Source organism: Nothoprocta perdicaria, unplaced genomic scaffold (assembly GCF_003342845.1).
Source record: "Nothoprocta perdicaria isolate Ctin4 unplaced genomic scaffold, notPer1 scaffold_208, whole genome shotgun sequence".
NCBI classification, from domain to species: Eukaryota; Metazoa; Chordata; class Aves; order Tinamiformes; family Tinamidae; genus Nothoprocta; species Nothoprocta perdicaria.
In genome coordinates this window covers 1,164,504-1,176,893 of record NW_020455294.1, presented here as the reverse complement: position 1 = coordinate 1,176,893, position 12,390 = coordinate 1,164,504, and the positions used below count along the sequence as shown (strand labels likewise).

At 36.1% G+C, this 12,390-nt stretch overlaps 1 protein-coding gene across 1 annotated transcript in view; it reads left to right on the top strand.

Moving 5' to 3' along the window:
• The window catches only part of NALCN (sodium leak channel, non-selective), a 206,297-nt gene that overhangs the window by 30,242 nt on the left and 163,665 nt on the right, over positions 1–12,390 (top strand). Inside the window, exon 6 of the mRNA XM_026038354.1 lies at positions 6,286–6,440. Coding sequence (XP_025894139.1) covers positions 6,286–6,440 — 155 coding nt within the window. The remainder of the gene's footprint in view (positions 1–6,285; positions 6,441–12,390) is intronic.

Sequence of the window (12,390 nt, the reverse complement as noted above, 5' to 3'; positions counted from 1 at the left end):
TCAGAGACAATCTGTTAGCAGAAAGCTTTCAAAGCTTTACAGTTATAATTACAGATATAATTATGAGAAACATTAAATATGGATGATGTTTTCACACAGTTTAAAAGATAAAACAGATTTTATTCTTCAACTAAAACCAGGAAATTGGTTCTCTAAATATGCTCCATGATGACTTTAGACCTAAGTTTGGGAAAAAATAAATCAAAATATTAAAAAATGATCCATGAGAATGCTAAAACTATAAAACATCAGAGACAGAAATGTGTTTCGAAAGAACTGCAATCTTTATGCCAGAGAGGTATGTTGTTGCTACTCTATGGTATGTTTTCAGCTATCGTCAGCGATTTTGGATGATCCTAGTGTTGTATTATCTAGAACTTGTAATCACTTTAGCAGCAGTATTGTTTTAAGTTGAGAGTTATTTCCACATAAGCTAGAAGATCTAGTGAATGAGATTTTCAGGAGAGCTCTGTTATTGTTTAGCTGTCTTCTACTGACGTTTATGGTTATATATGTGTTTGGCTTGGGTGACAAGAGTCAGCTGACAATGAGTATTCTCTGAAAAGATATGCCCAGAAAATGATGATAAATTATGACTGCAAATTTAGAAATACCACTCATTTTAAAATGAACATTTCCTGTCATATTGCAACAATAATCATGAAAATGGTCCAAAAGAARCCTTCATGATAGAGACAAAGCTTCTAAAACAACCTGTAATGACTATATCTTGATGTTGTCATTCTTGCCGTTCTCAGGGAGTAGTGGTGTTATATATTGTAAAAAGAGCATTAGTCCAAGGAAACAACCTAGCAACCATCCATTTACTACAGTTGTATGTTCAGAGTTTCCCGGTAGAGAAAAAGGAATAATTGAGTTAATACATGTACAATAAGGTTTAATGTACAAGGTATGTTATTCTAGGCACTTAGATTGTTTTCATGTTCAGCAAACAACAAGTAAACCTGAATTCTAACTCCCTTTTGTTTTTCAAAAGAAGTCAACTAAAAAGAAAACACTTTTCTTTCTAAGCTGCATGCCTTTTAAATTCCCAATGTCTCTGAAAAGAAGTCATGTCACATACGGTGATAACATTACTGGTATAATGTGTTAGAGAAATCTAATCTCAAGTTTCATGATTTATATGTGTGTAAGATTATATTGTTAATTATTACATAATTAATTGCATTAATTATGGATATTGWAGAAAGTTTTTGTTTGTTTCTTTGTTTCGTTTTTGCATTTTGATAGTTTACTTTCTTTAAGAAAGTCTTTTGAATAGAAAACAAGGTTAGGTGCTCTAAAATACGAGGATGGTAAAGGTGAAAAGTGAATTAAGGGGCTTATTGACCGTAGGAACCATCATTTTTTYGACTTGGAAGTTAATGTGATTGCACTGTTGCCGTTATCTATGTAGAGATGTAGTGCTGCTTGAAACAATCCAATATATCCAAAATGTTCAGGTATGACATGAGACTTACAGAGACCGATGACCTCCTGAATCAGMAGCTAGAGGCTCAGTGGGTCATACCCAGGAATCGCAAATGGCACTAGCAATCTAACTGAGGATAACCTAATTGCACCCCAAATCTTGCCTTTTGCATAGATTCAGTTGCAGGACAGAGCATTAAAACTAGAATGCAAAGTGTCTGTGACTAAGTAGAGCTCATTCTCCAGTTGATGTGAAAATGCGTTTTTTGTACAATTAAATGCATTGGAAATGCTGGTTATGAAAAGAGTATTTGCTACTCTGTGTATATCTGATCTGTGACCTGGGAGGTTCAGATATCTTTAGCCTGGCAATTTATACATATATTAAATTACATATTTTGCGCTTTATAGAAATCTCCCAAAATATTGTTAAAATCAGGGTGCTCATCACATAGCTGGCCCTCTTTTCCCACTATTCTTAATATTCCCTCATTTCCTTGTAAATAAAATTTCATAAAATACTGATGTAATACAGTATTTAAATCATAAAAATATATTTATAGTCTATAATTGTTGTCTGAAATAGTACAATGAAGTTATTTCACAGAAATAATGACTCCACTTTTAAGAATAAAAACAAATGAATTAATTACCATTAACCTACTTGAAGTAAGAGAACAATATTAATAATTAATATTATATTATTATAATTAATGTCCTTRTTATTAATATTGTGTTGGTTTGTGGCTGTATATTGGCTTCAGACATTACTTTCTCAGAAAATGTTTACTGAGTAATCCTGGCCCAGAATCTATTTATTCCAGACTCCAAGAACTTCATACTAAGGTCATGAACATCTGAACTTCAGTGTTYGTTTTAGGTTTATTTCTCTTATTTCCACTCTCCTCTTGGTGGCTTGTTACTTTATGGGCTTTGCCAATACTAAAGTGATCTTTAGAAAAATGAATCTAACATTTAGATCTGTAGAATCTAATTTTTTTAAAAAAAGAACTGAGGTAGATATCTAAATTCATGTATAATAAAAGGATGATAAATCTATGAATTCTTGATATCTTAAAGAAAAATCTATATATCATCTGATTCAGACCTGTTTCTGTATTAATACTTTCTACAGAGCAGCCTCCATTTTGCATTTAAATTCTATCACTTCCCGAATTCGTTAATTGACATTAAATCACAATTACTGAGAGTAGCCTTTAAGCTCTTCAGAACTCTAAAGCTGTTCTCTGTTCTCATGGGTATTTGTCATTCCTCAGCATATGGTTTGTGTGGTTTTGATGAAGTGGAGTTCACACTGTCCCCCAGGTCATTAACAAAAATAGATAGCGCAGATTCAAGCACCAGGCCCYCTGAGATCCCACTTAATGTATTGCTCCTACTTGGAAGCTGTACGTTTGCTGCTTACTTATTTCATTAATTTTTTTAATGCCTGCTATGGTATTTTTACCTAGATAGTGGTTCTTTAGCAAGTATAGCCCTTGCAGAGCTCTCTTTCATTATTGGCTTCTTTTCCTAATTCAGTAATTGCAGCAATTTCTTTATGTCTTATCAATGCATTTCCTTCTTATTTTTTCCTGTAATTTTCTGGATATGGGTACTCCAAGAGTAGGCTGGTAATTTGCAGATACTTTCTAGTAATATATTGAAAAATTAATAGAGTACCAGGGTAAAAGAACCCTATTTATACCTTATTTCTTTTCTTGGCAGAGAAAAACTGGTTAACATAAAATAGATCAAATAAGTTGTGGATAACCTCAGGGAATTTGGCTCTTAAGTAGTTAACTGCTAAGGTCAAAACCTCTCCTTGGAGAGCAGTCCTCATAAAGAGATGGAACTCAGAGAAAAAAGTTTGTATTTGGTTGACTGTTGTGGTTGAAAGACMTGCCTTGCTACAGATGCCATAACACATGTCCCGTTGAGGCACTTTAATTCATGTTGAGACACAATTAATTAATGTCAAGACACAATTAATTTCTGTCAAGACACAATCCACTCATTTTAGTGATGTACCTATGTAGGTGTGTACAGAACATTCATATAATTAACAGGCATTTAAAAACAGAGTAGCATTTCTGTGTCTTTTATGATATCTTATTTTTGTAGGATTCTGATCAAGAGATGTGAGGTCACCTATCTAGCTCTGCTTGCTTTAAGTTCTTGTGCTGAACTCATTTTTTAGTTCACCTGTTGGGTTGATGGGTTATTTCATACACACTGAATACTGTGCATATATATATGCATATATATATGTGCATATATATATCCTATATCTGAAGGATCAAGACATTTTACAACATGTTATATTGGAAATGACTGGTGACATACTGCCAGATGACACTGATCCAAATGAGTCCATATCTGTGTCAGTACAGGTGCTGTAAGCAGAGATTCTTYCCTTTAGGCAAAAATTATTCTCTTTGCATGGAGACAGTGTTTTTTTATTCAGACAGAGGTTTGACATGGTATAGAAATGACCTAAGTTTAAATGAAGTGCTTAAAGTGAATGATTTGCATTGTAATGATTGAGACAGCAATACTTATAATAATATGCCCTCACACTGCTAGCCTCTGTGATCTGAGGATTTTCTAATGCAAACCATAATGTAAAATTCATTAGCGCCTGGTAGCCCGGGCACTAAATCTGTGTGTGCCAATGAATTAATTTTGATTCCTGAAAATATTCATACCATGCTGTCTTTAAGATATTCTTCTATTATAATGGCTTTTAGATAGCAGTGTCCTAAATCCGAAGCATTTGAGTTATTTTTTAAATCTTCAAGTGATGTATGCTGACTGTGTTTACAAAAACTGGCTGCATGTATGCTTGTGTATCTCTCCATCTTTCTAGTTCTGCACATAGAGAAATTTGCAGTATGCCTATAAAACTTCAGCTAAAGCTGTATGTGCTTGTGTGTGCCTGTATGAAATGATGTATGGATTTCAGGGTATCATGCAGAAATGGTTACAGAATGAATGCAGTTATGGTTGTTTTTTTTTTGTATTTACAATTGCCTAAGAAAAACTGCGTAGGAAGCTTCAATTTCACACTGACAAATTTAGACTAATCTTTTGCTATTGCATGCTGTGCATAAAAGCAAGAAAAATAAAGTAATTAAAGCTTCTGTTCACCCGATTTAGTTGTCAAAATGGATCTGTGAGTTAGATTAAAACAAGAGGACTTTCAGAAGAACATTTAGGAACTAATTACACTAAAGAACAGACAGAAAAGTTTCACCTGTTCTGTGGCCAAACAAGATTGTTTTAAAAAAGATGGTGAATTTTAGGATTCATTTTGAGGCTTCAGGATTATGGGGGGTACATACTACAAGATTTTCTTTTAACTTTGGGTGTTTCACTTTGGTTGTTCTTACATCAAAAGTCTCTGCAGGAAGTAGGAACCAGCCTGAACATGAATGGAAAACCGCTGTGAATTGCTTTTTTCTCAAACCAGAACTGACCCTGACTGGCTTTTCAAGTCTGATTTGAAATTGCGCTGGGACTGAATCAAAATTGAGGATTTCCATTTGCTAGGTCAGAGTCAGAATATAAGCAAGACAAAGTAAATAAATTAAAAAATGAAAAGCCCTGCATTTATTCAGCAGAGTTGGAGCTGTGTTATCTTGAAGCATTTCTTCTCTCTGGTGTTCCCGGATGAATCATAGCATGACTAGCATGAATCCTCACTTCTGCACTGGGTTACTGTGCTGCGTTGCTTTGTCAGCCCTAGTAAGGACCTGTTGAGGACGAAGATTTTTTGGCCATACACCGTCTTGGAAAATGTGGGGGAGAAGTCTTTGATTCTGGCTCTGCCATGTCAAAGAACTGTGTATTKCTATAATTAACAGTGTGCCGTAAGTGCCTATGGGAATTAACTGCCTAATCTCCTCCTTACTCAAATTTAAGGATATTTGATATATATCCATGCGTGTTTGCCAGCAAGCACAAATTGAACAGAATGGGGAGCCACAAACTTGTTGTCCTCCTGTTTGCTACTGTGTCCCCCAAAGCTGTCACTACCTGAGTTCCTGTTGGAGAGAGCATGACAGAGCATTCCCAGTAGCAAAATCCCATGGGCCAGAGGAGCTGGGATGGCAAGTGATGCCCAGCCTTCAAGAAACAAGAAAATGAGATGACTAGATCATCTTTGTGGCCAACACAGGGCAGGGCTGTGGCAGGGCTGCCTGGCTCATGAAGGGCTGTCTCATGATCTTTCCTTTTTTTCAGTGTTGCCTTTACCAGCATGAGTGTTTGAACGAGTGTGAATCAGTTCCAAGTTTTTCACCTCTTTCACCAAACCATTGTTGGTCTAATGCGGACTGAAGGATCTCATTCACAGCTCTATCCAGATAGTAACTTAGAAAATGTAGTGCTTTGAGTCTTTGGCCATGCCATAGAGATGGCTATCTCATCTGGCCGTGTTAGAAACCTGGCCTGAGGAACAAGAAATGACATGTATATTTGATTGGCTGGTGGGTCACGCGTAACAGGACTATCAAGAGAGCCAAAGCCACCCCAACGGATGTCTGTGGAAGTCAAAGTCACAGGACTCACTGCAGTTGGAAACACTCAGAATTTTTAAAGAGTCTGAAGTGCGAAGTGTCCAAATATYATTAATGAGCAGCCAGAGCAGCAGTGTCATTTCTGTATGTCCCAAGTAATCATAATTAATTCAGAATTAGTGCAAATTACATTCCAAAGAACCACCAGTAGTAAGAATAGCAGTGAAAACAGCTGATGCACTTCTTGCCTTAGTCCTTTCTATTACAAGTAATTAGATTTGCTATGAACTGAGTTTATATCACACATTAATTTTGTTTTGTTTTGTTTTCACAGAAATGTAACTTGGAATAATTTAGCTATCCCAGACACTCACTGTTCCCGAGAGCTAGAAGAAGGTTACCAGTGCCCACCTGGATTTAAATGCATGGACCTTGAAGATCTGGGACTAAGCAGGCAAGAGCTGGGCTACAGTGGCTTTAATGAGATAGGTCTGTCCTACTGGTAAAATCCATTTCAGTATCCATTTAAAAATGTTTATAAAATGAGTAGAACAGATAGCTTGTAGCTGTGCTGAAAAGATATCAGGTGCAATCAGTATTCTACTCAAGTAGGGCACGTGCAAGAAAGACAAGCTGTGCTGTTTGCTTTGGAGTGATAACGTTTTAATCTATTTTTACACTGCCTGRGTTCCCAGGATTTAAATAACTTTGAAACAATGTCTTTATTTTAAAAGAGGCAACAGTTCATTATCACCAGTATGTAAATATAATGACTAATTTCTATGTTTTAGTTATGATTCATTTTAGAGTATATAATGGTCTCGTAATTCATCCTGTTTGTGTAATTTTAGTAACAAGTCTTATTCAAAAACATTACCTTGATAATCACCTTTGTACTAAAGGGCAGGGGGAGAGAGAATGAGTGCATGTACATCTGTGGCAATATGGATCCAAGATGTGTAAGTGAGAACTGGAACCACCATGACTCTCAGATGACTGAGACTTAAGCAGATTTTGCAGTACAGCTGCTAGGTGTCTTCTCCGAGAAGCACCACAAATCAGGAGGAGAATCCGTTCTCTGCTAGCTGAAATATGTTGTGTCATCCCCACAAGGAAGCACAGCACACTAGTAGCACAGAGCAATAATTCAGCTCAAATGTGGTGAAAAATATGCTGAAACGAAATTCATAGCCAGATGGAAAACAGGCAGTTTTCCTGTCAGAGCCATTTCACAGACAAAGGTCCAACAGGAGCCCGGGGTATACATTTCCATATGCACAGGTAGGGAAGTCCCTTCCAATGGGAAGGCATGCCTGCAGGCCATATTCCTTCTGATGTTTCTCTCTGGCTCCTGTAAGCAATTTTTTTTCCATTTTTTCCTGGATTGAGCTCCAGACAATAGACTGTTATCCTGGCCCCAGCTGAACTTGAAGGTAATAAAAAGTTTTAGTGACTGAATTACTACAATCTAAGACTTTTTTTTTTTTTTTTTTTTTTTTTTTAATATTGAACACCTTTGCAGCCCAGATTATTTCATTTGATTCCCAGGTGTCTGAATATACACAGAGCTGGAGGGTTACAAGAAATAGATTGACAGTCCTGCCACAGCAGTTACTCTGTGATATCAAAAACTGCCTGAGCAAAAACTACCATTATATGTGCTCTTTATTTTTTTCCTGTCTTTCATTAAAAGAGGAAAAAACATCAAAATATTATTATATTTTTCCTGGAATCTCTAAATATCTCTGTTATACCAATACTGCTAGCTCTATGAGTACACTGGTGGTACCTATCTTTTATATAAAACTTGTCTCAGTAGATCTCAAAGCACAATCTTGTGTGATCTTTCAGACAACTTTCAGCTTCGTGTGTGAGTGCCATTCTGCCATGCCTGGGTAAACATGAGCTGCATTGACATGAGGAGCTGAAAACCTCCACACACAAGTTCTGTGGTTTGGGATAGCTTGGCCATGGAGCATGGGATAAGTACCTCATCAGAAGAATTACTCCTCAGACTGAAGCTACCCTTGACATGCAAAATTAGTTGTCATACCTACTAGGGCACCAAATGCAGTTWTTTTAGCTGTCTACCTGGGGAAAAGTAGCTGCAATGCCTTGGACAAGCTTCATGGACAGACGATTTGAACATGGCTCAAAGTGCTTATTAAAGGAGGCCAGTACTTCTTTACTGATAGGAAGAGATTGGCAAAGATGGATGTAGTCCAAGGATGCCTACAAAGCTGGTTAAAAAAGCAGGGCTAAACTGTGGTCTCCTGAGTTCTAGTCCTGTGTTTTATTGCTAGTTCCTCCTGACTGTTGCATTTAAAGTTTGCTAACAGATATAGGAGAATTATCACTGATAAATCTTTTTTTATTTTTTTGCCTAGAAATAGGTAACCAGAGCATAAGTGCATATCACAGCCAGAGCTTAAATTGAACATCAGTTTCAAGCTGATCAATAAGCTTTAAAAGACCAGGGGAGACAGAGCAGTTACGCTGCAAAATGTTAAATAAACTCCCTYAAATTAGGAATGTTAAAAACAGAGTAATAATCAGCGAGTTTATCAATATTTTACAAATCTCCATTTGATGATGCACTTTTGTGTATATTTAGCAGGTGAGTAYTGCAATGGGTCTTTTCTGTGTAATTATAGTATTTTATTGTATACATTCATTCATGTTTTACTTGCAGATATTATTATGCAGCCTGTCCTGTTGGCTCCTCAAATGTATCATTACAAAAATCGCAAGAGCATAGCAGCAGTTTGGCAGCTACCATATAATTAGTGCCACTTCATTTGCTGCATATAAGTACAAGTTATACATATTTGAATTTGATCATTCCTGTTACTTTTCTTCGAAGAAAAAGGAAGCTTTTTAGAATTTTATTACAGAGTGAACATCAAATCTGTTCAAAGTAGCTGTAAGTGATTGATTTTTTCATACTGTGAAGACGATGCAAAGTAGGTAGTTACATATTTAGAAAGTACCTCTATTTTGGCCTTATTCTTTTTACACTTTCATAAGCGATTATGGCTATAAAGTTTTGATACTTGATAATATATTTTCATCAACATTTAATTCCCAGGCTTTCTTTTTAGTGTTCACATGTTCTGCTTATCAGTTTCATGCATATATGCATTTTTGAAGGAAGAACATAGTTACAGACTATAGATAATAGGGCTTGAAGATATCTTGGCAAGATTATGTAGTCCATTGCCTTCTCATGTGAAGGAGACTTCACCATCTTTCCAAGCAATCTATTCCAGTGCTTCATTATCCTTAGTCTTAAGAAGATTTCCCTAAAGTCTAACCTAAATCTATCTTTCTGCAGCTTAAGACCATAATTTTTTACCTTATTCACTATGGATATAGAGGAAATATTTAAAAAGAGCTTTTCTGCGTCTTTGAAGACCATTATTTTGCTTCATCTACCCTTTAGAGCACTGCTTGGCCAGATAGCTTCAAATTTTTCAGTCTTTTGCTATAGAACTTACTTTTAATAAATCATTTTTATTGCCCTTCTCTAGACTTTCTCCAGATGATTCACCTCTTTGCTGAAATGGAGTACTGGCAGAGTGCTTTATGTTTTTTTAAGCAGTATAACTGCTTCTACATCCCAGTGAGATGTTTTCCATTTTTACAACAGCATGATGTGGATGATTCATCTGCTTTTCGATTTGTTGCAGCCCCTCTGCACTTTTCTAAAGAACTGACATGATTGTTTCCCATCCCATATTTGTTTACTTGATTTTTTTTTAAATGTATAACCTTGCACTGGTTCCTGTTGCATGTTGTAATTTCTAGCTTTCAGACTATTTCTTCAATTAGCCAAAAACATCTAGAATTTAATTCTTTCCTCCTGAATGCTTGACGTACCCTTTAACTTACCTTTATCTGAAATGTGATGAGTATAATTTATATTCTACCAAAGTAGTCAATGATGAAAAAGTAAACAGAAGCAAACGAAGAACATACTCTGATGGAACCTCATTAGATAGCCTTTCTTTCTTACAATGCTTCATTAATACCTGCTCATAACAACACTTCCCAAATAATTTTACACCTGGTATRGAGTAGTTTCACCTAGCCATATTACCATATGTAAAAACTTCTTTAAAATTAAGATAYATAGCATGAATTACTTCTTCTGTCTTCACAAAACCTGCTTCTATTCTTTGTTTGTACAGCAGTAATAAAATTGGATTCATGACATAGATTCTATATTGCCTRCACACTTTAAATATGTTATAATAATAACATAATAATCATGCCCGATGTGTGTGATACTAATTTGTCAAATATGACCACATCAGCAGATGCCTCTGTTGTTTTTCAACGTATATATTTGTAGATTAGATGCAGAATGAAAGTAAGAACAGCCAATTCACCAGCCTTGTCAGTTTAAGCTGTAGCGAGAGTGAATTTCTTGAAGATCAGGCGAGGTCTCCTTGGTCTCACCTTGGAAAAGTTTTGAGCAAGGACCACACTGAGTGGAGAACCAATTAGCTAAGACCCCAAATCCATTATTTTTTGAACTTCTGAAATGGGAGGAAGGAAGAAGAGAACAATCTTCCCCCATAAATTCCAGTGGCCTTAGATGTTAAGGGTTCCAACTAGTGGGAGCTTACCAAAAAAAAAAACAAAAACAAAAAAACCAAAAACAAACAAAAAAAAACCTCCTTCTATTTGTTCATGAACTGAGTAGAAACCCGAGTACTCTTCCCAGCAGTTTAATGCACAGGTTGACTACTTAAGTAGGTATTGTTCCTATACGGTGGAAGCCTTCATACTAAATGAAGTCTTTTATCCATCAGGATGCCTGGAATATTTTTCGAACACTACCTGTGGGGCTGAGTGGGAGTAAGAGAAACGATATGAATGAAAGGCTGGCTGTGTGGATGTGGGTGGAAAGCTCCTTACTACTCACTGTACTGCTATAGTGCTGTCAAGCTTTTTGCCTTTTCAGGCTTCTTAGCTGATTTTGATTCACGCTCCTATGAAAAAGTTGACATTTGTTTCATATTAGAACAGCCTTCAACCTTGACTCCCACTGAGAGCATCAGGTGCATTCACAGTTGGCCTGTTTCTGCTTTCTCATTTTATTCTCTTCTCTTCTGTGCTTCTCTGTACTTTCTCCAGCTATGTTTAACTCCGTAGGGTGTAACTGATAGCATGAAGTGTGTAAAAATGATGGGCTAAACAGTGAGAAATGTGACCTCTTTTTTTTTTGGAATAACCCCCAGTAGTTGTGCAATTGGGACTATGATTGTATTTCCATGTATATTTTCATTTGATATATCTAAAAAAAATAAATGTAATTGTGGAAATAACAATAGCGTGGAAGACTTGGCAGTTGGAGAACTATGGAAAGTCCCTGTGCCTTCCATGACATTGTCCAAGTGAATGTCTACCTTTAACCAATGTATTTAACATGATGCCACCAGACCCAACTGAGGATGTTGGTAGGGTTATCTGCTGCTTGGAAGGGATGTCACAGAGACACAAATATGCCAGAACGATATKGCAGAACCTCCATCTTCTGTTGCTGCATTTTAAGCAGTTTTCCTCCTCGTTTTTACTTTCCATGCAGTGCAGATTCTTTTGTATTCAGATTTTTGAAACATCTGGCTAGTAATCACTCCATATGCCACAAGGGTGTAATGCTGTAATCATCTACAGATGTACACCTGCAGCTACATTACTGATTTTACTCTTCTCAGAATCTTACAGTGTTTTTTTTTTTCATGATTTATAGTGTTACATATTGCTTCAAATATTCTCAAAAGGAAAAGGAAATCCAGAATGAAACATACCTTTATATTTTGCAAGTAAGGGAGAGAAGTTTTATACCATGAAAGATCTCTTTGAAAACAGAAGCAAGTGATAGTCTTCCATGCTCTATCACCAACCTGTACCCCATAAATGATAATAATTATGTCTGGTACCTGCAGAGGGTATTTGCCAGTGGTGGTCCTATTAATTCCCTTTTTAGGTATAGGGGATAATCRCACACATTTTATTTTTTGGTGCCAAATAATGAATTCTCAGTGATACGGACTACTTTGAAGCATATACAAACACAAAATGAATATTAAACCTTACCAACTGTTTATTAGCAATGAACATTGTTTGGTGGTACAAAGAGCAGCAAAATCATAGGCTATCAGTCGTCTCATTATCTGGGCTGTGAAATGTCAACAGAGCTTTAAGTCTCAGATTCCTCACATTTCATATTATGAGGAATGGCCGAATATGTGACCTAGAGGGTAAATTAATAATTTGGAGAAAAGTTCTACATTTTTTTCTAATACAGACATTTCTTAACTGTTTTTAATTTGTTCTTCCTCCTTGTATCTAAAAAAATTCTGATCTAGATTATACTCCATTTTTTACAGAATAAGAAAATTGATATAATATTTATAATAATTGAAATTTG